Source organism: Notolepis coatsorum (assembly GCF_963971535.1).
Source record: "Notolepis coatsorum genome assembly, chromosome: 1".
NCBI classification, from domain to species: domain Eukaryota; kingdom Metazoa; phylum Chordata; class Actinopteri; order Aulopiformes; family Paralepididae; genus Notolepis; species Notolepis coatsorum.
Genome location: NC_140165.1, coordinates 121,789,893 through 121,815,987, shown reverse-complemented (window position 1 = coordinate 121,815,987; position 26,095 = coordinate 121,789,893). Strand labels below are relative to the sequence as shown.

Here is a 26,095-nt window from a genome sequence, read left to right as displayed (position 1 = left end):
ATTACAATATTGTGACTCTAGTATCGTGATAATATATAGTAATATATCGTAATGCTTGGTTGTGCTTTGGAGATGAGTAACTTATCATACTGTGAACGTCTCCAGACCGCTCTTGGTCTGAGGTGAGGCCAGCAGACAGTAACCTCACCTTTACCTCAACTCCAACCCCCATCAGACCAAAACAAAAAATATAAACAAAGTGCAACCAAGAGGGGCTCTTTTTCTTAGCCTTTTCACTACCACAACCACACTACAGGTTAACCTTTCACTACCACACTACAGACGGTTAACCTTTCACTACCACACTACAGAAGGTTAACCTTTCACTACCACACTACAGGTTAACCCTTCACAACCACACTACAGAAGGTTAACCTTTCACTACCACACTACAGGTTAACCTTTCACTACCACACTACAGACGGTTAACCTTTCACTACCACACTACAGACGGTTAACCTTTCACTACCACACTACAGAAGGTTAACACTTTCACTACCACTACAGACGGTTAACCCTTTCACTACCACACTACAGAAGGTTAACCTTTCACTACCACACTACAGAAGGTTAACCTTTCACTACCACACTACAGGTTAACCTTTCACTACCACACTACAGAAGATTAACCTTTCACTACCACACTACAGCAGGTTAACCTTTCACTACAGAAGGTTAACCTTTCACTACCACACTACAGAAGGTTAACCTTTCACTACCACACTACAGACGGTTAACCTTTCACTACCACACTACAGAAGGTTAACCTTTCACTACCACACTACAGCAGGTTAACCTTTCACTACCACACTACAGAAGGTTAACCTTTCACTACCACACTACAGGTTAACCTTTCACTACCACACTACAGCAGGTTAACCTTTCACTACCACACTACAGAAGGTTAACCTTTCACTACCACACTACAGAAGGTTAACCTTTCACTACCACACTACAGACGGTTAACCTTTCACTACCACACTACAGAAGGTTAACCTTTCACTACCACACTACAGAAGGTTAACCTTTCACTACCACACTACAGGTTAACCTTTCACTACCACACTACAGAAGGTTAACCGTTCACTACCACACTACAGAAGGTTAACCTTTCACTACCACACTACAGACGATTAACCTTTCACTACCACACTACAGAAGGTTAACCTTTCACTACCACACTACAGACGGTTAACCTTTCACTACCACACTACAGAAGGTTAACCTTTCACTACCACTACAGACGATTAACCTTTCACTACCACACTACAGCAGGTTAACCTTTCACTACCACTACAGACGATTAACCTTTCACTACCACACTACAGCAGGTTAACCTTTCACTACCACACTACAGAAGGTTAACCTTTCACTACCACACTACAGAAGGTTAACCTTTCACTACCACACTACAGACGATTAACCTTTCACTACCACACTACAGAAGGTTAACCTTTCACTACCACACTACAGAAGGTTAACCTTTCACTACCACTACAGACGATTAACCTTTCACTACCACACTACAGCAGGTTAACCTTTCACTACCACACTACAGAAGGTTAACCTTTCACTACCACACTACAGAAGGTTAACCTTTCACTACCACACTACAGACGATTAACCTTTCACTACCACACTACAGAAGGTTAACCTTTCACTACCACACTACAGAAGGTTAACCTTTCACTACCACACCAGTGAACCGGCTGTAGTGTGGTAGTGAAAGGTTAACCTTCTGTAGTGGCAGTGAAAGGGTTAACATGTAGTGTGGCTGGCTGTGAAAGGGTTAACCCTGTCGTGTGGCAGTGACCTTCTGTATTGTCACAGTGAAAGGGTTAACCCTTTGGTAGAGTGGCAGTGAAAGGGTTGGAGGTCCTTGTTTGACAACATGACAACTTTTCATCTCATCATCCAGAGAGATTCACGTACAGCTGAGCTTCTAGTCTAACAATTATTATTATTATGTGTTGTTACTGGGAGGTGGAGAGGAGCGTTGTTGTTACGATAGGAGTCTCGTATGAAAGACATCAACAAAACAAGTCATGACAGTTGGTTTGGATCTAATGAAAAGTCTGTGGTTATACTTTCATACACAATAAAGTTGAGACTAGAGTATCTTTTTCTAATGATTTTTTAAATGTACTTTTAGTTGAATTACTTATGTACATGTATTCTTTATGAGTCTTTAATAAATGTACTAAAATGTGTTCACACAAAATACTTTTTTTTTTTTTTTTTGTAACTGCCACACATTTAACCAGAATTTATGTACAAGGAGAGGCACAGACTTGGGTAGAAAACAAGGTTACCTTAAAACTGGTCAAATATTGCCATGTGTTCTAACTGTCACAGGGGGATCGGAAGCCAGTTATGGAAAGAATTTGATTGGAAGGTCAAAATGAGATTCTTCAGAACTCCATTGACAGCATGAGTCTTCAAAAAGGACTCTACCAACAAATGCTGGAGGGAATGTGGTATGGTTGGGGATCGTACACACATATTCTGGGACTGCCCAAAAATACAGACGTTTTGGAAGGATATAAAAGAAGAAATAGAGAAAATATTGGAAACGGACATCCCCATGGACCCAATGTTGTTTCTGTTAGAAATACAGAGTGAACGAGTGTTGGACACGGATCAGTACTATATATTACACATCTTATTGATTGCAAAAAAAAATGATTACTATTAACTGGATGAAACCTGAGCCCCCTACAACTGCTCAATGGAAACAGAAAGTTAAACATGTACATATGATGGAACACATGACAGCCCAGCTACAGCTGAAGATGCCTCTCTTTGAGAGGAGAAGGAGGTCAATTACTAGCTATCTTGGGTAGGCTTAGGGACACACTGCTTTGAGACAGGATGGAGGGAAATGTACAAGTGTGTATTATGGGTATGTATATATACAGAGGGAAATGTGTAGGTATATTTGAGTAGGCAGGAATGTTTTGGAGGAGGGACCCAATCAAGGTTAGTTATTTGTAAATTAACTTTATTTAATTTATTCCCCCCCCTTTTTTTTCTCTCGTCTGTATTGTCATTTTTACTGTACTGTACTGTCATTGTATTGGTGTTGGCAATAAAGTTTAAAAAAAAAAGTATATACTGTACATGATTCAGTATATATACATGATTCAGTATATACATGATTCAGTATATTCATGATTCAGTATATACATGATTCACTATAGACATGATTCAGTATAGACATGATTCAGTATATATACATGATTCAGTAGACATGATTCAGTATATACATGATTCAGTATATATACATGATTCAGTATATATACATGATTCACTATAGACATGATTCACTATAGACATGATTCAGTATAGACATGATTCAGTATAGATGATTCACTATAGACATGATTCAGTATAGAGATGATTCAGTATATACATGATTCAGTATATATACATGATTCACTATAGACATGATTCAGTATATATACATGATTCACTATAGACATGATTCACTATAGACATGATTCACTATAGACACATGATTCAGTATATGATTCAGTATATATACATGATTCAGTATATGATTCAGTATATATACATGATTCAGTATGATTCAGTATATATACATGATTCAGTATATGATTCAGTATATATACATGATGCAGTATATACATGATTCAGTAGACATGATTCAGTATATAGACATGATTCAGTATATAGACATGATTCAGTATTCAGTATAGACATGATTCAGTATAGACATGATTCAGTATATATAGATGATTCAGTATATACATGATTCAGTATATATACATGATTCAGTATATACATGATTCAGTATAGACATGATTCAGTATAGACATGATTCAGTATATACATGATTCACTATAGACATGATTCAGTATAGACATGATTCAGTATAGACATGATTCAGTATATACATGATTCACTATAGACATGATTCAGTATATATACATGATTCAGTATAGACATGATTCAGTATATTCATGATTCAGTATATACATGATTCAGTATAGACATGATTCAGTATATACATGATTCAGTATATACATGATTCAGTATAGACATGATTCAGTATATACATGATTCAGTATAGACATGATTCAGTATATATACATGATTCAGTATAGACATGATTCAGTATATATACATGATTCACTATAGACATGATTCACTATAGACATGATTCACTATAGACACATGATTCAGTATATGATTCAGTATATATACATGATTCAGTATATGATTCAGTATATATACATGATTCAGTATGATTCAGTATATATACATGATTCAGTATATGATTCAGTATATATACATGATGCAGTATATACATGATTCAGTAGACATGATTCAGTATATAGACATGATTCAGTATATAGACATGATTCAGTATTCAGTATAGACATGATTCAGTATAGACATGATTCAGTATATATAGATGATTCAGTATATACATGATTCAGTATATATACATGATTCAGTATATACATGATTCAGTATAGACATGATTCAGTATAGACATGATTCAGTATATACATGATTCACTATAGACATGATTCAGTATAGACATGATTCAGTATATACATGATTCACTATAGACATGATTCAGTATATATACATGATTCAGTATAGACATGATTCAGTATAGACATGATTCAGTATATACATGATTCAGTATATACATGATTCAGTATAGACATGATTCAGTATATACATGATTCAGTATAGACATGATTCAGTATATATACATGATTCAGTATATACATGATTCAGTATAGACATGATTCAGTATAGACATGATTCAGTATATACATGATTCAGTATATACATGATTCAGTATAGACATGATTCAGTATATATACATGATTCAGTATATATACATGATTCAGTATAGACAGGATTCAGTATAGACAGGATTCAGTATATATACATGATTCAGTATAGACAGGATTCAGTATATATACATGATTCAGTATATATACATGATTCAGTATAGACAGGATTCAGTATAGACAGGATTCAGTATATATACATGATTCAGTATAGACAGGATTCAGTATATATACATGATTCAGTATATATACATGATTCAGTATAGACAGGATTCAGTATATATACATGATTCAGTATAGACAGGATTCAGTATATATACATGATTCAGTATATATACATGATTCAGTTTAGACAGGATTCAGTATATATACATGATTCAGTATATATACATGATTCAGTATAGACAGGATTCAGTATATATACATGATTCAGTATATATACATGATTCAGTATATATACATGATTCAGTATATATACATGATTCAGTATATATACATGATTCAGTATATACATACAGTCTAGTGATGCACCGATGTGAAAATTGTGGCCGATACCGATAACCGATATTAATATTGCTGTTCTGGCCGATACCGATATTTACCGATGTCGATATCTCTGTATAGAAAACACTTTTTTATGATAATCAAATAAAGAGCTATTTTCAAAAAAAAAAAAAATTGTCAAATATTGATCATTTTCCAAAAGACATTGTGTCCTCCAGGCTCCCATTCAGTTCTCTCTGATCACACACAGGATCCTCAGGACAGTTCTCCAGTTCCGTCGCTATACATTATATCCAGACCGCCAGCCTCACGGTAGGCCAGCTAGCTGCCTCCTCCCCCAGGAAAACCAATCTCATGAAATAGCAGAACTTCAAGGAGGCTCAGGAGCCATTGTTCAGCACTGCCGCATGGGCCCGCGACTCCAGTGTCTTTGGGATCGGGCTCTTGGTCGCGGTGCTGTTTGGTTCGTCGCTCCTCAAGCGCCGCTGCGGCTGTGGATGCAGGCGGGACAGCAGTGCAGCGTGTCGTGGATGAAGAGGTCGCACTCCACACAGAACACACCGCTGCAGGCTGGACACGCAAACACCTACAGAGAGAGAGAGAGAGAGAGAGAGAGAGAGAGAGAGAGAGAGAGAGAGAGAGAGAGAGACTTTTTTGACTTTTGATGTTCTTTTATTAAAACATGTCAACTAAAAACAGTCAATAGAGACACAAAAATCTCACGGCATCTTCATAAAAACAACACACACACGCAAACACCTACAGAGAGAGAGAGAGAGAGAGAGAGAGAGAGAGAGAGAGGGGAGAGGGGAGAGGGGAGAGGAGAGAGAGAGAGTCATGCTTAACCATTTCACTACCACACTACAGACGGTTAGTGAAAGGGTTAACCTCCTGTAGTGTGGTAAAGGGGTAAGCCTTTGTCGTGTGGCAGTGAAAGGGTCGACCTTCTGTATTGTCACAGTGAAAGGGTTAACCCTCTGGTAGTGTGGTAGTGAAAGGGTTAAGATATGAGACTGTACGTGGCAGAAGCTCCCCGTTACAGAAGAAGCTCCGCCCCCGTTACAGAAGAAACCCCGCCTGTTACAGAAGCCCTGCCCAGTTACAGAAGAAGCTCCGCCCCTGTTACAGAAGAAGCTCCGCCCCTGTTGCGTCTATATTAATCCCAGCCGAAGAGTGCAAGAGCGCTTCCGCATTCTTCCCCATTCGCCGGTAAGCAATGCGCATTTCCTTTTCCTTCGCCCAGGTGCTCGCCGCGCATGAGGTCCTCGCTTGGTTCAGACCCCCATTCAACACGGTTAATCACAGATGCCAGAACGCGCCGCATTAAAGCCTTTGGTTCATATTAGCAACGCTGGTCGCAACGCTGGTCAATCACATTAATCACAGAACACGCCATATTAAAGCGCTAATACGGTATATATATATAGGCAATGGACGCAGCAGGCGGCGTTTGCATACTTCATATATGTGTCTACCTCTTCTTGCGGTCATTGTCGCAGAGAGTGCTGGGCACTCAGTTACCGGGGCGCGCGGTCTCCTCACCAGAGAGCGCTGGGCACTCAGTTACCGGGGCGCGCGGTCTCCTCACCAGAGAGCGCTGGGCACTCAGTTACCGGGGCGCGTGGTCTCCTCACCAGAGAGCGCTGGGCACTCAGTTACCGGGGCGCGCGGTCTCCTCACCAGAGAGCGCTGGGCACTCAGTTACCGGGGCGCGCGGTCTCCTCACCAGAGAGCGCTGAGCACTCAGTTACCGGGGCGCGCGGTCTCCTCACCAGAGAGCGCTGGGCACTCAGTTACCGGGGCGCGCGGTCTCCTCACCAGAGAGCGCTGGGCACTCAGTTACCGGGGCGCGCGGTCTCCTCACCAGAGAGCGCTGGGCACTCAGTTACCGGGGCGCGCGGTCTCCTCACCAGAGAGCGCTGGGCACTCAGTTACCGGGGCGCGCGCGGTCTCCTCACCAGAGAGTGCTGGGCACTCAGTTACCGGGGCGCGCGGTCTCCTCACCAGAGAGCGCTGGGCACTCAGTTACCGGGGCGCGCGGTCTCCTCACCAGAGAGCGCTGGGCACTCAGTCACCGGGGCGCGCGGTCTCCTCACCAGAGAGCGCTGGGCACTCAGTTACCGGGGCGCGCGGTCTCCTCACCAGAGAGCGCTGGGCACTCAGTTACCGGGGCGCGCGGTCTCCTCACCAGAGAGTGCTGGGCACTCAGTTACCGGGGCGCGCGGTCTCCTCACCAGAGAGTGCTGGGCACTCAGTTACCGGGGCGCGCGGTCTCCTCACCAGAGAGTGCTGGGCACTCAGTTACCGGGGCGCTGGGCACTCAGTTACCGGGGCGCGCGGTCTCCTCACCAGAGAGTGCTGGGCACTCAGTTACCGGGGCGCTGGGCACTCAGTTACCGGGGCGCGCGGTCTCCTCACCCGGGGAAATAACACAAACAATTATGCTGAAGCAGCGATGGTGTTATGTGCTCCTCGTGTGGAGAATATGTAACGTTACAATGTACAGTGAAATAACGTTATGGTGTTATGTGGTCCTCGTTTGGATAATATGTAACGTTACAATGTACAGTGAAATAACGTTATGGTGTTATGTGCTCCTCGTGTGGAGAATATGTAACGTTACAATGTATAGTGAAATAACGTTATGGTGTTATGTGCTCCTCGTTTGGATAATATGTAACGTTACAATGTACAGCGAAATGACGTTATGGCGTTATGTGGTCCTCGTTTGGATAATATGTAACGTTACAATGTACAGTGAAATAACGTTATGGTGTTATGTGGTCCTCGTTTGGATAATATGTAACGTTACAATGTACAGGGAAATAACGTTATGGCGTTATGTGGTCCTCGTTTGGATAATATGTAACGTTACAATGTACAGCGAAATAACGTTATGGCGTTGCGAGTGAATCTGGTCCGCGTTGCGATAATATACATGTATTCCATTTCGGCGTCTGAGCGGGGGAAAAGAAAATGCCCATTTGGAGGGCGTTACCTACCGGGGTCAATCAGGGCAACATGCGGAAGCGCTCTTGCACTCTTCGGCTGGGATTAATATAGACGCGCGCCTGCTCCCGTTACAGAAGAAGCTCCGCCCCGTTACAGAAGAAGCTCCGCCCCCGGTACAGAAGAAGCTCCGCCCCAGTACAGAAGAAGCTCCGCCCCCCGGTACAGAAGAAGCTCCGCCCCTACAGAAGAAGCCCCGCCAGGGTACAGAAGAAGCCCCGCCACCGTTCCAGAAGCTCCGCCCCTACAGAAGCAGCCCCGCCCCTACAGAAGCAGCCCCGCCCCTACAGAAGAAGCCCCGCCCCTACAGAAGCAGCCCCGCCCCTACAGAAGCAGCCCCGCCCCTACAGAAGAAGCCCCACCCCTACAGAAGAAGCCCCGCCCCTACAGAAGCAGCCCCGCCCCCGGTACAGAAGCAGCTCTACTCACACTCCGGTCTCTCAGCTCCCCTTGACAAGCTGCACAGAACCTGGAACAGAGGAGCCACAGGCTGACGTCACAACACTGGAGCTGAACACTGTGTGTGTGTGTGTGTGTGTGTGTGTGTGTGTGTGTGTGTGTGTGTGTGTGTGTGTGTGTGCGTGTGTGTGTTGTGTGTTGTGTGTGTGTGTGTGTGTGTGTGTGGTGTGTGTGTGTGTGGTGTGTGTGTGTGTGTGTGCGTTAAGGCTGTCCCCGAACCCTGTTTTTAGGGTTCGAACGTTCGCCAGGGTTTTTCGAACGGACGTTCGAACATTCGTTTTTTTTTATGGATTAATTTTATTATTATAGATTTTACGGGGTGCGGCATTGCATAGTCTATCGGTGAAATATTTATTTTTTGCGAATGTTCGAACCCATTCATTAAAATCCGAATGCCAGCATAACGAACGAACGTTCGAACGGTCGGGCTCAGCCTTAGTGTGTGTGTGTGTGTGTGTGTGTGTGTGTGTGTGTGTGTGTGTAGTGTAGTGTAGTGTGTAGTGTGTGTGTAGTGTAGTGTAGTGTAGTGTAGTGTAGTGTGTAGTGTAGTGTGTGTGTAGTGTAGTGTAGTGTGTACCTCTCTCCTTGGAGCAGCTCCAGCGGACTCTCCAGAAAGGGCTCGAGGGGAAACAGGTGGTGGAAGGAGCGGGCGAGGTGTGGGGCCGAGACCAGGGTCAGACCTGGAGACACAACAGGAGACTGATCGTTTTTTACCAGCCGGTTTCCAGTTCCGCGTTCGCGTTCTGCGATTTGATTGGCCACTGACGTTTCTGGTCTGCGCCAATCGTGTGGCGCCTAGTTCTATCACCGGTTAAGCTTAGGCCCTCTTTCGAAGTTGGTTAAGGTTAGAGTTTGTCTTAGAGCATGGCGATAGAACACCAGCCCTGATTCCAAACTCTAACCTTAACCAACTGCGAAAGAGTCGCCTAAGCTTAACCAGTGATAAACTAGGCGTTAGGTCGTTTGCAGGCTGTTAGAGGCGGAAATAGGCGCAGGACCAGGCGTCACGCGATTGGGCGCACATGTCACATGACCAGAAACGTCAGTGGTCAATCAGATCGCAGAACTGGAAACCGGTTGGTAAAAAACTATATGCGAACAGGAGACATACTTTACACTCCCCAGTAGGGCCGTCTTCCAAGCTTCGTTCGATGGGATTTGAATGGGAAAATTAAATTTGAAAAAAAAGAAAAAAAGAAAAATTCAAATTTTGTATCCCCCCTCCCACCTGCAAAAACCTTGCGCCTCCAATGCAACAAACGTCATATGCCTCATTAACTCTACCTCTCTTTGTTAACTACAACAAGCAATGCTGTTTGTTATTTAAGATGAGGTCGGACTCAGCACTGACAGATTTGTGTTCATTGTGCTGCTTTTATAAATGATATGATAAATATAAAAGATTACAATGTCTTTAGAACAGACCACGTGGGAAAAGGGGGCGGGGTTGCGATTTATGTTAAAAACCATTTAGACTGCGCCTGCATCGAATCCCTAACAAAACGAAATGCTTTGAACTCTCTGTAATTAAACTATCGCTCCCAAATGGTTCAGACATTATAGTGGTCGGATGCTACCGCCCGCCCGCCGCCACAAGCGAAGCCACGAACATACTCTCCAATCTTCTCCATAACTGGACTAAATCCGAGATGGTTTTACTCGGAGACCTAAACTGGGACTGGCAAACGGATTTACAAAACTCTTTCAAGGACACTTGTGACTCTCTCTGCTTGGTGCAACTAGTTAACTCGCCAACTCGGTTAAACCAAAAAGATTTAGAGAAGTCCACTTTGATTGATGTTATTCTTACAAACGCACCTCACCGTTTCTCCGCAGTAGGCACGTTTTGTAATGATATAAGCGACCACTGCGCAATTGCTTGTGTGAGAACCTGTAAGGTCCCTAAAGGAAAGCCACGTTTCATTCACAAGAGGCGATTCAAACATTTTGATGAGCAAGCGTTTCTACATGATGTTTTTAATAGTGATTTACACATTGTTTCACTTATGACCGATGTTGAGTTAGCATGGAATTATTTTAAATCCACCTTCTTGGCTATATGTGACAAGCATGCTCCTTTTAGGACATCTAGGATAAGCGGTAAAGACAACCCCTGGTTTAATGATTCTATGTCCTCTCTCATTCGACAGAGAGACACTGCCTGGGCTAAAGCAAAGAAATCGAATATTCCATTCGATTGGATTAGATCTGTATAGGACACTAAGAAACAAATGCACTAAGCTGATTAAAAACTCTAAATGTGCCTACTATCTTAATGCAATGCATGACAATCTGAATAACCCTGCAAAGTTTTGGAAACTTGTTAAATCCTCCTCAGGTTCCATCACTCCAAACAGCCTACCTGATCTCTTAACACTTTGGCGACCACAGTCTTGCGGCGATTTATGCCTCAGAGGACAGAGGTTTGTTTACAAACCGATGTACTTTCTAAGAGCTATATATATAATTTATAGTATTGCTATCTGTCCATTCTCATTGTCACTTGAGTGCATAAACCGTGCCTTCATAATGGCTTAAAGAAAATAAAAATCCATCGGTTGGTTGTCATTTTATAGCGTCGTGAATATAAGGTTTATCGCGCTTTTCGTCTCGTCTTTTTTCCAGGAAGCTAGATAATAGGCTAAACGTTGGCGCCGTTATATCAAACGCCATTTCTGCTGTATATATACGAATGAAATAAAACAAACTGCGTAGCATCCGGACTATTACAGAGCATCTATGGATGAAATGGGAGCGGCGGGGAACGCCGATTAGTATTATTGATTAGCAATATAGTGTGCGTTCAAGTAGCCAATGTCAGTGATCGATCACGTTAGGTTTTAAAACAATGTCCAATCCAGCTGTAATTTGGGGGAATAGTATCCTACCATCAGGCCATGTGATCGCCGGCAGCATTTCTTCATTAGTCATCGGATTCTGGTAGATCGATATGTCCATTGGCTAATCATAAATCCCATTATTCCAGGCTGAAATATGAGTTCGGTAACAGGATCAAAGATGGAGGGTCTTCGTTTGGAATCGAGGCTCATATGATCCGCCCACAGACTGTAAAAGAATTATCTTTTACAATCGCCCTCAATGATACTGCAGTGGAGCGATGGCGCCCCTAAGCGGATCTGGCCGGTATTGCATGTTTCGAAAATCAAATATGTGGGTAGGTCATGCATCTCGATCGTGGACGTTAATAGCGTTATAAATATGGAATAAAACAATAACAACTTGCCACGGCTATATACGTGGCTCTGGTCCACAACGCATGGCGCCGAAACACGTATATATACGTGGACGGTCCTTAAAGTGTTAAGGGTAAATCAGAGTGAAATCAAGGGCAAAATGGATATTGCAGACAGCTTTAATAATCATTTTATTTCTGCTGGCTCAATCTTTGATTCTAGCAACTCAGGGATGATCGCTGCAGAAGGAGAGCCAGGTCCTCCGCCACTTGACCCTGATCAACTGTTCACCTTTGCCCCCATCTTGACCTCTCAGGTTCACAAAGCTTTAATGAGCCTAGATGTAAAGAAATCTTCAGGCCCAGACAAGATAGAGCCGTTCTTCTTCAAAGTTGCTGCAGGTCTGATTGCAGAACCCATAACCGCTATTTTGAATCTCAGTCTGTGTACTTACTGCATACTTTACACTCTGTGTACTTACTGCATACTTTACACTCCACACTGTGTACTTACTGCATACTTTACACTCCACACACTGTGTACTTACTGCATACTTTACACTCTGTGTACTTACTGCATACTTTACACTCCACAGTGTACTTACTGCATACTTTACACTCTGTGTACTTACTGCATACTTTACACTCCACATGTAGCTCTGTGTACTTACTGCATACTTTACACTCCACACTGTACTTACTGCATACTTTACACTCCACACACTGTGTACTTACTGCATACTTTACACTCTGTGTACTTACTGCATACTTTACACTCCACACTGTGTACTTACTGCATACTTTACACTCCACACACTGTGTACTTACTGCATACTTTACACTCTGTGTACTTACTGCATACTTTACACTCCACACTGTGTACTTACTGCATACTTTACACTCTGTGTACTTACTGCATACTTTACACTCCACATGTAGCTCTGTGTACTTACTGCATACTTTACACTCCACACTGTGTACTTACTGCATACTTTACACTCCACACACTGTGTACTTACTGCATACTTTACTCTCCACACTCTGTGTACTTACTGCATACTTTACACTCCACACTCTGTGTACTTACTGCATACTTTACACTCCACACTGTGTACTTACTGCATACTTTACACTCTACACTGAGTACTTACTGCATACTTTACACTCCACACTCTGTGTACTTACTGCATACTTTACACTCCACTCTGTGTACTTACTGCATACTTTACACTCCACACTGAGTACTTACTGCATACTTTACACTCCACACTCTGTGTACTTACTGCATACTTTACACTCCACACTGTGTACTTACTGCATACTTTACACTCTACACTGTGTACTTACTGCATACTTTACACTCCACACTGTGTACTTACTGCATACTTTACACTCCACATGTAGCTCTGTGTACTTACTGCATACTTTACACTCCACACTCTGTGTACTTACTGCATACTTTACACTCCACACTGTGTACTTACTGCATACTTTACACTCCACATGTAGCTCTGTGTACTTACTGCATACTTTACACTCCACACTCTGTGTACTTACTGCATACTTTACACTCCACACTCTGTGTACTTACTGCATACTTTACACTCCACATGTAGCTCTGTGTACTTACTGCATACTTTACACTCCACACTCTGTGTACTTACTGCATACTTTACACTCCACACTCTGTGTACTTACTGCATACTTTACACTCCACACTGTGTACTTACTGCATACTTTACACTCCACAGGCAGCTCCGTGTACTTGGCCTGGCACTGGGGACAGAAGTAGCCTCCCAGAGACAGAGCTGCTTCACTGCTGTTGTCCAGGTGACTGGGAGAACACAAACAAAATACTTATTAACATATATATGTACGCACTCTGGTACAAGACAATAGCTGCTTCTGAATTCTCCATGCTACATACTACACGACGTCTTCTGTTAATATGTGAAATAGATTTGTATGAATACTAAAAGCACCAACAATTTGAAGTGTGAAGCAGTTGCTACACATAGTTTCAAGTCAACCCACATTTCTCGCGGCAGGTCGTTGCCTGTGTAATTTCCAGTTCAGTGAAAACTTCCTAAGCAAACATAATTTTTTTTTATAAATTATATATAGTCTCCTGAGTGACAGTACAGTCTCCTGAGTGACAGTACAGTCTCCTGAGTGACAGTACAGTCTCCTGAGTGACAGTATAGTCTCCTGAGTGACAGTACAGTCTCCTGAGTGACAGTACAGTCTCCTGAGTGACAGTATAGTCTCCTGAGTGACAGTACAGTCTCCTGAGTGACAGTATAGTCTCCTGAGTGACAGTATAGTCTCCTGAGTGACAGTATAGTCTCCTGAGTGACAGTACAGTCTCCTGAGTGACAGTACAGTCTCCTGAGTGACAGTACAGTCTCCTGAGTGACAGTACAGTCTCCTGAGTGACAGTACAGTCTCCTGAGTGACAGTATAGTCTCCTGAGTGACAGTATAGTCTCCTGAGTGACAGTACAGTCTCCTGAGTGACAGTATAGTCTCCTGAGTGACAGTACAGTCTCCTGACTGCACGGGAACAGTGGTCTTCTTCTGGTATTACAAACAGCCACTTCCTCATGTGCAGGTCCTCCTAATATGTTGTATGAAGTATGCATTCCATTTACTGAGCAATAAGCTCCAACGTGTATGTAGTATGATGAACATGCTTTATGTGTGTAGTATGATGAACATGCTTTATGTGTGTAGTATGATGAACATGCTTTATGTGTGTAGTATGATGAACATGCTTTATGTGTGTAGTATGATGAACATGCTTTATGTGTGTAGTATGATGAACATGCTTTATGTGTGTAGTATGATGAACATGCTTTATGTGTGTAGTATGATGAACATGCGTTATGTGTGTAGTATGATGAACATGCTTTATGTGTGTAGTATGATGAACATGCTTTATGTGTGTAGTATGATGAACATGTTTTATGTGTGTAGTATGATGAACATGCTTTATGTGTGTAGTATGATGAACATGCGTTATGTGTGTAGTATGATGAACATGCTTTATGTGTGTAGTATGATGAACATGCGTTATGTGTGTAGTATGATGAACATGCTTTATGTGTGTAGTATGATGAACATGCTTTATGTGTGTAGTATGATGAACATGCTTTATGTGTGTAGTATGATGAACATGCTTTATGTGTGTAGTATGATGAACATGCTTTATGTGTGTAGTATGATGAACATGCTTTATGTGTGCAGTATGATGAACATGCTTTATGTGTGTAGTATGATGAACATGCTTTATGTGTGCAGTATGATGAACATGCTTTATGTGTAGTATGATGAACATGCTTTGTGTGTGTAGTATGATGAACATGCTTTATGTGTGCAGTATGATGAACATGCTTTGTGTGTGTAGTATGATGAACATGTTTTATGTGTGCAGTATGATGAACATGCTTTGTGTGTGTAGTATGATGAACATGTTTTATGTGTGCAGTATGATGAACATGTTTTATGTGTGCAGTATGATGAACATGCTTTATGTGTGCAGTATGATGAACATGTTTTATGTGTGCAGTATGATGAACATGTTTTATGTGTGTAGTATGATGAACATGCTTTATGTGTGTAGTATGATGAACATGTTTTATGTGTGCAGTATGATGAACATGCTTTATGTGTGTAGTATGATGAACATGTTTTATGTGTGTAGTATGATGAACATGTTTTATGTGTGTAGTATGATGAACATGTTTTATGTGTGTAGTATGATGAACATGCTTTATGTGTGTAGTATGATGAACATGTTTTATGTGTGTAGTATGATGAACATGTTTTATGTGTGTAGTATGATGAACATGTTTTATGTGTGCAGTATGATGAACATGTTTTATGTGTGCAGTATGATGAACATGTTTTATGTGTGTAGTATGATGAACATGTTTTATGTGTGTAGTATGATGAACATGTTTTATGTGTGTAGTATGAACATGTTTTATGTGTGTAGTATGATGAACATGCTTTATGTGTGCAGTATGATGAACATGCTTTATGTGTGTAGTATGATGAACATGCTTTATGTGTGCAGTATGAACATGTTTTGTGTGTGTAGTATGATGAACATGTTTTATGTGTGTAGTATGATGAACATGCTTTATGTGTGTAGTATGATGAACATGCTTTATGTGTGTAGTATGATGAACATGCTTTATGTGTGTAGTATGATGAACATGCTTTATGTGTGTAGTATGATGAACATGTTGTGTGTGCAGTATGATGAGTATGAGGAGGTCAGGGTGTCTCACGTACGCCATGCTGAAGGAGGGCTTGGCGTCCTGGTCGGCCAGAGAGGAGATGGTGTGCTGGGGGAAACCTGGGGAGACGGAAGGTTCCGGTCAGTCATTTCTCTGACCGAGGGCTAGAACAATCAGACTGGAGATTCTCGGCTCCGACGCAGAGTTTGAAATCCCCTTAACCCTTTCACTGCCACACTACAGAAGGTTAACCCTTTACTATCACACAACCGACGGTCGCCAGGGTTAACCAGGGTTAACCGATGTAGCCGCTGATATACCATATTATTATTATTGTGCCGAATATACAAACAAAAGCACAATTACACCCTACATTTGGGGTGATGGTGGCTCGGGAGCAGGGATGGGAATTGATAAGATTTGATCTATACGATTCCATTATCGATTCTGCTTATCGATTCGATTCTTTATCGATTCCCTTGTCGATCCCTGATAAATTTATAATTTAAATAAATAAATTGGAAATGCAACAGAACTAAGCTGGTTAGAATAACAACATGCAACTTGACATTTCTGATTGTCATTTATTGTTGAGCCCCCATGTCAGAAAAATACAAAAACTGTAAAAAAAAAAAAAAAATTGACTATACACTTAAAATTAAAAAATCATTTAAATGTTTGTATTCTTAAACTAATTGAATCTATTGAATAACGACCTGTTGAATGCAACTACAGTTCAATATCTTAAACTAATTGAATCTATTGAACCGTAGTTGCATTCAACAGGTCGTTATTGCTCTGACTTCTCTGTCTCTGGTCTTTCAGAAGACCAGCGCGCGCGCACACACACACGCACACACACACGGCTCCCCTCCCCGCGCCGCCACCCTTTTTCTACCTGAGCTGTCTCTGTCTCTGTGTGTTAGCTAGCGTTAGCTCCGGGGCTAACTTTAGGTTACACCGAATTAAATGAATGACTAGGTTCTAAAGCATTGGAGTAGTTTTCACTGCACAGAAACAGTCAAACAGCGGGAGCATTACGGGAGCATATGACCAAAAACCAGGCCATTTCGAGCCCTTAACACATTCCCTGCCACGCTTCTATCCATCAATGTAGGCTCACTGCCAGCGCTATAAGTCTATGGAGATGTTCACCTTCTTTGCAGGGCTATAACTTTTTAAATTGTATTGCTAAATTGACATTACTATGGCCCATTCAACATCGATTATCTATCGTTCAGGATGTAGGAACGTTATACTTTTTCATTCATAGATTCTTCCAAATCTAGAATATAAGTATGTTTTTATCGTTTTCTGCAGTAATTCAAAAGAACTTGAGTTATAGGCATAAACGCATATATAGATTATCAACTGCCGTTTATTGCCGATACACGCTAACGCTATATTAAAAAATGCAACTGTACATGATCGTATACGTTATGATTCATCATGAGGGATGAAAGGGGGGGGGGGGGGGTCGTTTATACTTCCGTGATCGTCAGTAAATGCTTTATGTAGTATGGGTGATATATTGATCTGAGCGGTTTGCAGTGAAAAGAATAAACAATCAAGCTGAAAGTAACGTTACTGTCCTCTTACCGTTCGCCGATGAGACTGGAGGAAATTTGTCACTTATTTGACGTTGATCTACTAGATCCATTTCCGGTTTGTATGGCGCAAATAAACGCCCAAATCATATCGATTATTGAGTTATGGCAGCGATCCATATACACGGATGTGTCTGTAGTCCCGCAACGATACGTGACTGCCGGACGGATTTCCCAGATGCACCGAGATCACCAGATCCACTTCCGGTTGTAACTTGCCCGATCATCCACCAGGCGGCGGTATTGAAGCGTTGCACTGTTGTGCATGGTCCCACTGTATCACCAGAGGCTGGGCGGCGGAATTATGAATGCCATGGCGAAAAAATTAAATATGATCTCAATAACGTCGTACAGCGTGGTTTGGCAGAATTCGCATGGCCAGCAAACACGTCGTAAGCCGTTGTTGGCGGTCAATGTGTTAAGGAATCAAATAGTCTGCTCTATGGCTGCATGCTGGCGCTAAAGTTATTGTTTTAAAATGCGCAACTGTTGGAAAAACCTGGCAGCGATAAGAGGAATCGATAGTCACGGAGGCATGCAATTCCAGGAATCAGACAATTAGGAACCGGCTCCCAATGGGAACCGGTTTTCGATTCCCATCCCTACTCGCGAGGTACAGCGTTCGTCTGGTATTCTGATTATTCCTGGTTCGATTCTAACTGCTCCCAATGAGCAGGCTGACACCTTGCATGGTTGCCTCCACCGTCGGTGTGTGAGTGAAGACTTTGAGGCATAAGTTGTAAAGAACTTTTAATAAAAGTGCTATATAAATGCAGTCCATTTATACTATATTACATGTTATACCCTGAAAAGGGGGCGTTGCCTTATATTCATGCTTCTTATATTCGGCCCAATACATGGAACTTTGTTTAAGACTAGTACAATCCATTTGAGTAATTGCTGTGCTGGGCATGTCTCATAACTTACAACCAGGAAATTACAACCAAGGGTGGCGGAGAAAAGGAGCCTTGCTAAGCTCCAGGCCATCAGGGAAAACCCCTCCCACCCACTATACAGAGACTTGGCTGACAGGAGGAGCATGTTCTGGCTTCAGAATATCCCACTCCACTGACACATGCCTTCTCTATTTGAACGACCACATCAAACAAGAGGTGGACGCGGGCAAATACTGCGGCATGGTCATGCTGGACCTACAAAAGGCCTTCGACACTGTCAATCACTCCATTCTGATAGACTATCAAAACCAATAGCTTTTAGCTTGTCAATCAGTGAGCTGGATGCAATCCTACCTGGAGGGGAGAGAACAGATGGTGGCGGTAAACGGTACCCTACCCCCCCCCCCCCCCCCCCCACAGTGAACTGTGGTGTTCCACAAGAAAGCATACTAGGACCGCTACTGTTCCTAATTTATGCAAATGACATGTCGTCAGCTTGTGACTGCAACTTGTTCCTGTTTGCGGACGACTCAGCCCTGCTGGTCTCTGACAAGAACAAGTTACAGGTTGAAAAAACCCTCAGCTCTGAACTATATAGGCAAAATCTGCATATGGCTCACTGATAACAAACCATCATTACATCTGGGTAAAAACAAACTGGACAGACTACTGCTTGGCCTGACTCCTAGAACCCACCTCACCCCTGCCCACTTTGACAACGTAGGATGGCTTAGAGTAGACGACAGAGTACAGCACAGAGTGACAGTTACCATCTTCCTGGACTTTTACTTTTGAAACAACACTGTGCAATATTACACTTACTGTCGACTTCTGTATATTTTTACTGTATATTTTATTCTATTCTTAGGAGATTTGTTTTGTTATTCTTATTCGTGACTTTGTTCTGTCTAAACATTTTTAATGTGAGCGATTTGTAGTGTAAAATTTCCCTCGGGATAATTAAAGTATTTCTATTCTATTCTATTCTATTACCAAGTGAAGTCATAACTGTTATGGATGAATCTATGCTAATCTGGGCCTGGAAGTCTTCATTCCCCACCTCCTGTATGCTGCATCTTACTGACCCATGCGGATGAGGGAGCACTCCGAGGTGGCGCTGGCCGGAGGCGGCTTGACGTGGAACATCAGCAGCTCTCTGAAGTGGCTCTCGTCCAGGATCACGTGGTACGAGCCGCCCGTCTCCCGGGCCAGCACCGTGCAGACCCGCACCTCCGCAGACAGCCCGATCACAGAGACGCGCACCTTCAGCGTCTTCAGAGTCTGAGGGGGGGGGGATACAGTGGGTGAGTCTGAGGGGGGGGGTCTGAGGGGGGGGGGATACAGTGGGTGAGTCTGGGGGGGGGGGGGGTCTGAGAGGGGGGGGGGGGGTGAGTCTGAGGGGGGGGGGGATACAGTGGGTGAGTCTGAGGGGGGGGTCTGAGGGGGGGGGGATACAGTGGGTGAGTCTGAGGGGGGGGGGGGGTCTGAGGGGGGGGGGTGAGAGGGGGGGGGGTGAGTCTGAGAGGGGGGGGAATACAGTGGGGTGAGTCCTGAGGGGGGGGGGGGTCTGAGAGGGGGGGGGTGAGTCTGAGAGGGGGGAATACAGTGGGTGAGTCTGAGGGGGGGGGGGTCTGAGAGGGGGGGGGGGGTGAGTCTGAGAGGGGGGGAATACAGTGGGTGAGTCTGAGGGGGGGGGGGTCTGAGAGGGGGGGGGGGGTGAGTCTGAGGGGGGTGAGTCTGAGGGGGGAGGAATACAGTGGGTGAGTCTGAGGGGGGGGGAATACAGTGGGTGAGTCTGAGGGGGGGGGGGAATACAGTGGGTGAGTCTGAGGGGGGGGGGGTGAGTCTGAGGGGGGTTGAGTCTGAGGGGGGGTTGAGTCTGAGGGGGGGTTGAGTCTGAGGGGGGGGTTGAGTCTGAGGGGGGGGGTGAGTCTGAGGGGGGGTTGAGTCTGAGGGGGGGGTGAGTCTGAGGGGGGGGGGTGAGTCTGAGGGGGGGGGTGAGTCTGAGGGGGGGGTTGAGTCTGAGGGGGGGTGAGTCTGAGGGGGGTCGAGTCTGAGGGGGGGTTGAGTCTGAGGGGGGGTTGAGTCTGAGGGGGGGGTGAGTCTGAGGGGGGGTTGAGTCTGAGGGGGGGGTGAGTCTGAGGGGGGGGGTGAGTCTGAGGGGGGGTTGAGTCTGAGGGGGGGGGGGTGAGTCTGAGGGGGGGGTGAGTCTGAGGGGGGGGGTGAGTCTGAGGGGGGGTGAGTCTGAGGGGGGGGTTGAGTCTGAGGGGGGGGGGTGAGTCTGAGGGGGGGGTGAGTCTGAGGGGGGGTTTGAGTCTGAGGGGGGGGGGGTGAGTCTGAGGGGGGGGGTGAGTCTGAGGGGGGGTTGAGTCTGAGGGGGGGGTGAGTCTGAGGGGGGGTTGAGTCTGAGGGGGGGGGGTGAGTCTGAGGGGGGGGGGGTGAGTCTGAGGGGGGGGTTGAGTCTGAGGGGGGGTGAGTCTGAGGGGGGGGGTGAGTCTGAGGGGGGGGTTGAGTCTGAGGGGGGGGGGTGAGTCTGAGGGCCTAAATAGAATGATTTTGTGCTTCACCCGGTCGCAGCCCCTGACCTCTGGAACAGCATCCCCATGTCCATCAGATCTGCCCCCCTCCATCGAGTCTTTTAAATCAAATCAAAACCCACCTATATCGCCTGGCCTTCCCCGACTCTTGCCGTACTCGTTGACGTGTTGTTCTGTTTTTCCTTTGTCTATCCGTTGATTTTATTTTATTTTTCTGTTTATTTTATACTTTTCTTTGTACTTAGCTTAGCTATGTGAAGCACTTTGGTTGAACAAGCGTCATGTTTAAACGTGCTATACAAATAAATTTGATTGATTGATTGATTGATGAAGATAATCATCATAATAATAATAATTGCGCATTTATATTGTAGACAATTTGATTTGATTTTTGCAAGTTTGGCTGAACTTAATATGCAATAACTGTATTTGGTATTCTGAATGGCTAATATACTACATTAAGGAATATATTTGATGTAGAAATATCACTATTATGGCCTATATTGGCAGCCAATTACAAATCAGAACACAAGAGAGAAACACACCTACTATATACTATAATGCATTACCTTTGAGCTCCAAGTTAGCTCGGCTAACATTAAAAAACGTTCGCTGGTTATTAGCTTCTTTGTTCAGCTAACAGATCAATGCTGTTGAGAGCTAGCAATAATCAGCAATAATCAGCTAAAACATTTGACTCAGCTGGTCAACGATAAAGTTCAAGTCAAGTGTTTCTTTACCCCTTTCTCCCCTCTGGGAAATGTAGAAGTCATAGCAGCACCTAGTTCACTACATGTCTGTGGTTCTGGTTGACCCAGATGTAAACAAATAATAAACCACTCTATACCGACGTGTGGAAAGTGATACCAGCCTCCCTGACGTCTTGGGTGGTTTTAGTTCAGTAATTAGTTTTAGTTCAGTAATTAGTTTTAGTTCAGTAATTCGTTTTAGTTCAGTAATTCGTTTTAGTTCAGTAATTAGTTTTAGTTCAGTAATTAGTTTTAGTTCAGTAATTCGTTTTAGTTCAGTAATTAGTTTTAGTTCAGTAATTAGTTTTAGTTCAGTAATTAGTTTTAGTTCAGTAGTTTTAGTTCAGTAATTAGTTTTAGTTCAGTAATTAGTTTTAGTTCAGTAATTAGTTTTAGTTCAGTAATTAGGGCGCAGCACAGCCGACAAGCATAGTAGCTACCCATTGGTTAGAGACCCAGGTAAGAAGGCAGACGGTTATCATGTGATTTATGACCGATATATCAGTATGTATATAGTATAATATACCCTACACAGCTTATATATCTACTAGTGTATATATCATTAGTACACCCCTAATTCTAATGCATACATTTGACTGAAAACCAAACTGAATCGTGACCTCAAGATGAAAATGTTTATGGAACGTGAAAGTGTATGTATGGCTCCTCCCCCCTGGAGTTCACCTTTATGAGCTCGTAGATGTTGGCCGGGTCACAGGTGGTGAGGCTGCTGAAGATGATGAGGATCTCCCTGCTGCTGTGACCAGGCATGTGTCTGTCAGAGGGAGGGCGGGACAGACACAGTGAGTGACAGTTCAGAGGGAGGGCGGGACAGACACAGTGAGTGACAGTTCAGAGGGAGGGCGGGACAGACACAGTGAGTGACAGTTCAGAGGGAGGGCGGGCGGGACGGAGACAGTGAGTGACAGTTCAGAGGGAGGGAGGGCGGGACGGACACAGTGAGTGACAGTTCAGAGGGAGGGCGGGACGGACACAGTGAGTGACAGTTCAGAGGGAGGGCGGGACGGACACAGTGAGTGACAGTTCAGAGGGAGGGCGGGACGGACACAGTGAGTGACAGTTCAGAGGGAGGGAGGGACGGACACAGTGAGTGACAGTTCAGAGGGAGGGCGGGACACAGTGAGTGACAGTTCAGAGGGAGGGCGGGCGGGACGGACACAGTGAGTGACAGTTCAGAGGGAGGGAGGGCGGGACGGACACAGTGAGTGACAGTTCAGAGGGAGGGCGGGACGGACACAGTGAGTGACAGTTCAGAGAGAGGGCGGGACGGAGACAGTGAGTGACAGTTCAGAGGGAGGGAGGGCGGGACGGACACAGTGAGTGACAGTTCAGAGGGAGGGCGGGACAGAGACAGTGAGTGACAGTTCAGAGGGAGGGCGGGACAGATACAGTGAGTGACAGTTCAGAGGGAGGGCGGGACGGACACAGTGAGTGACAGTTCAGAGGGAGGGCGGGACAGAGACAGTGAGTGACAGTTCAGAGGGAGGGCGGGACAGATACAGTGAGTGACAGTTCAGAGGGAGGGCGGGACGGACACAGTGAGTGACAGTTCAGAGGGAGGGCGGGACAGATATAGTGAGTGACAGTTCAGAGGGAGGGCGGGACGGAGACAGTGAGTGACAGTTCAGAGGGAGGGCGGGACGGAGACAGTGAGTGACAGTTCAGAGGGAGGGCGGGACGGAGACAGTGAGTGACAGTTCAGAGGGAGGGCGGGACGGACACAGTGAGTGACAGTTCAGAGGGAGGGCGGGACGGACACAGTGAGTGACAGTTCAGAGGGAGGGCGGGACGGACACAGTGAGTGACAGTTCAGAGGGAGGGAGGGACGGACACAGTGAGTGACAGTTCAGAGGGAGGGCGGGACACAGTGAGTGACAGTTCAGAGGGAGGGCGGGCGGGACGGACACAGTGAGTGACAGTTCAGAGGGAGGGAGGGCGGGACGGACACAGTGAGTGACAGTTCAGAGGGAGGGCGGGACGGACACAGTGAGTGACAGTTCAGAGAGAGGGCGGGACGGAGACAGTGAGTGACAGTTCAGAGGGAGGGAGGGCGGGACGGACACAGTGAGTGACAGTTCAGAGGGAGGGCGGGACAGAGACAGTGAGTGACAGTTCAGAGGGAGGGCGGGACAGATACAGTGAGTGACAGTTCAGAGGGAGGGCGGGACGGACACAGTGAGTGACAGTTCAGAGGGAGGGCGGGACAGAGACAGTGAGTGACAGTTCAGAGGGAGGGCGGGACAGATACAGTGAGTGACAGTTCAGAGGGAGGGCGGGACGGACACAGTGAGTGACAGTTCAGAGGGAGGGCGGGACAGATATAGTGAGTGACAGTTCAGAGGGAGGGCGGGACGGAGACAGTGAGTGACAGTTCAGAGGGAGGGCGGGACGGAGACAGTGAGTGACAGTTCAGAGGGAGGGCGGGACGGAGACAGTGAGTGACAGTTCAGAGGGAGGGAGGGCGGGACGGACACAGTGAGTGACAGTTCAGAGAGGGAGGGCGGGACAGATACAGTGAGTGACAGTTCAGAGGGAGGGCGGGACGGACACAGTGAGTGACAGTTCAGAGGGAGGGCGGGACGGAGACAGTGAGTGACAGTTCAGAGGGAGGGAGGGCGGGACGGATACAGTGAGTGACAGTTCAGAGGGAGGGCGGGACGGAGACAGTGAGTGACAGTTCAGAGGGAGGGCGGGACGGAGACAGTGAGTGACAGTTCAGAGGGAGGGCGGGACGGAGACAGTGAGTGACAGTTCAGAGGGAGGGAGGGACGGAGACAGTGAGTGACAGTTCAGAGGGAGGGCGGGACGGAGACAGTGAGTGACAGTTCAGAGGGAGGGCGGGACAGATACAGTGAGTGACAGTTCAGAGGGAGGGCGGGACGGACACAGTGAGTGACAGTTCAGAGAGGGAGGGACAGAACAGCAGATACAGTGAGTGACAGTTCATAGAGGGAGGGACAGAACAGCAGATACAGTGAGTGACAGTTCATAGAGGGAGGGACAGAACAGCAGATACAGTGAGTGACAGTTCATAGAGGGAGGGAACACCAGATATTATCACTATTTCGCACCTACTCCCCAACCTTCCTGATTGCGTTGGAATGTTCCATCAGAGGGGGGAAGCTTGTGGTGGGAATGTGAGCGCCAGGTTACGAGACGTTAAAAAATATAGATTAAATATTTCCAGGAATATAATTTTAAAGTTATCGATTTAATATCACACAAATCACATTTGAAAATGATCGGTTTGGTTTGCGCTTCAACGCAACGAATGTCAACTGGATTATATTAACATATGATTTTGCATAATGAGCAGGTATCCCGACAGCAAAATTATATGGCATGACTAGGGATGCTCGATATTGGCTTTTTTACCGATACCGATATACCGATATTGTCCAACTCTTAATTTCCGATACCGATATCAACCGATACCGATATATGCAGCCCCCCCCCCCCCCCCCCCAAAAAACGGAATAATTTCAGGTAATTAACATTACACATGTCTTGTTGTGGAATTAACACAACATTATGCATACTTTTGACAATAAATCAAATCAGAATTTGTTCTTACTTGCTTGCCTGGGTAAATAAAGGTTATAGAAATGTAAAAAAATATATATATAAATATTTTTTTGAAAACCGATACCGATATTTTCCGATATCACATTTTAATGCCAATATCGGCCGATAATATCGGTAGGCCGATAATATCGGACATCCCTAGGCATGACTATACATTTACTGTCTAGATGAACCTACTTGAGCGTCTGGATGGCCAGGCTGAGCGAGTTGTAGAGCGAAGGCTCTCCGATACAGGTGGTGTCCACAGCTTTCTTCAGGGCAGCCGTGTGCTTCTTGGGGTTCCCTGTGGGCAGAACACATTATATTAACCCTTTCACTGCCACACTACAGAAGGTTAACCCTTTCACTGCCACACTACAGAAGATTTGAAAGGGTTAACCCTTTGGTAAGAGTGGTAGTGAAAGGGTTAACTGTAAACCGGTTGACACAGCAATAAAGAGTCTCTCAAGATTGATTTTCA

The 26,095-nt window shown here is 44.9% G+C and overlaps 1 protein-coding gene across 2 annotated transcripts in view; it reads right to left on the bottom strand.

The window, feature by feature from the left end:
- Positions 1 to 5,003: 5,003 nt before the first annotated feature.
- gtf2h2 (general transcription factor IIH, polypeptide 2) overlaps positions 5,004 to 26,095 on the bottom strand; it is a 37,262-nt gene continuing 16,170 nt past the window's right edge. For both annotated transcript variants that reach the window (XM_084313853.1, XM_084313854.1), the window contains 8 exons: positions 25,813 to 25,918; positions 22,714 to 22,804; positions 19,829 to 20,024; positions 16,296 to 16,359; positions 13,728 to 13,831; positions 9,382 to 9,484; positions 8,775 to 8,814; positions 5,004 to 5,922 (listed from right to left, as the gene is read on the bottom strand). In XM_084313853.1, the coding sequence (XP_084169979.1) occupies positions 5,812 to 5,922; positions 8,775 to 8,814; positions 9,382 to 9,484; positions 13,728 to 13,831; positions 16,296 to 16,359; positions 19,829 to 20,024; positions 22,714 to 22,804; positions 25,813 to 25,918 (815 nt within the window). In that variant the 3' untranslated portion in view covers positions 5,004 to 5,811. The remainder of the gene's footprint in view (positions 5,923 to 8,774; positions 8,815 to 9,381; positions 9,485 to 13,727; positions 13,832 to 16,295; positions 16,360 to 19,828; positions 20,025 to 22,713; positions 22,805 to 25,812; positions 25,919 to 26,095) is intronic.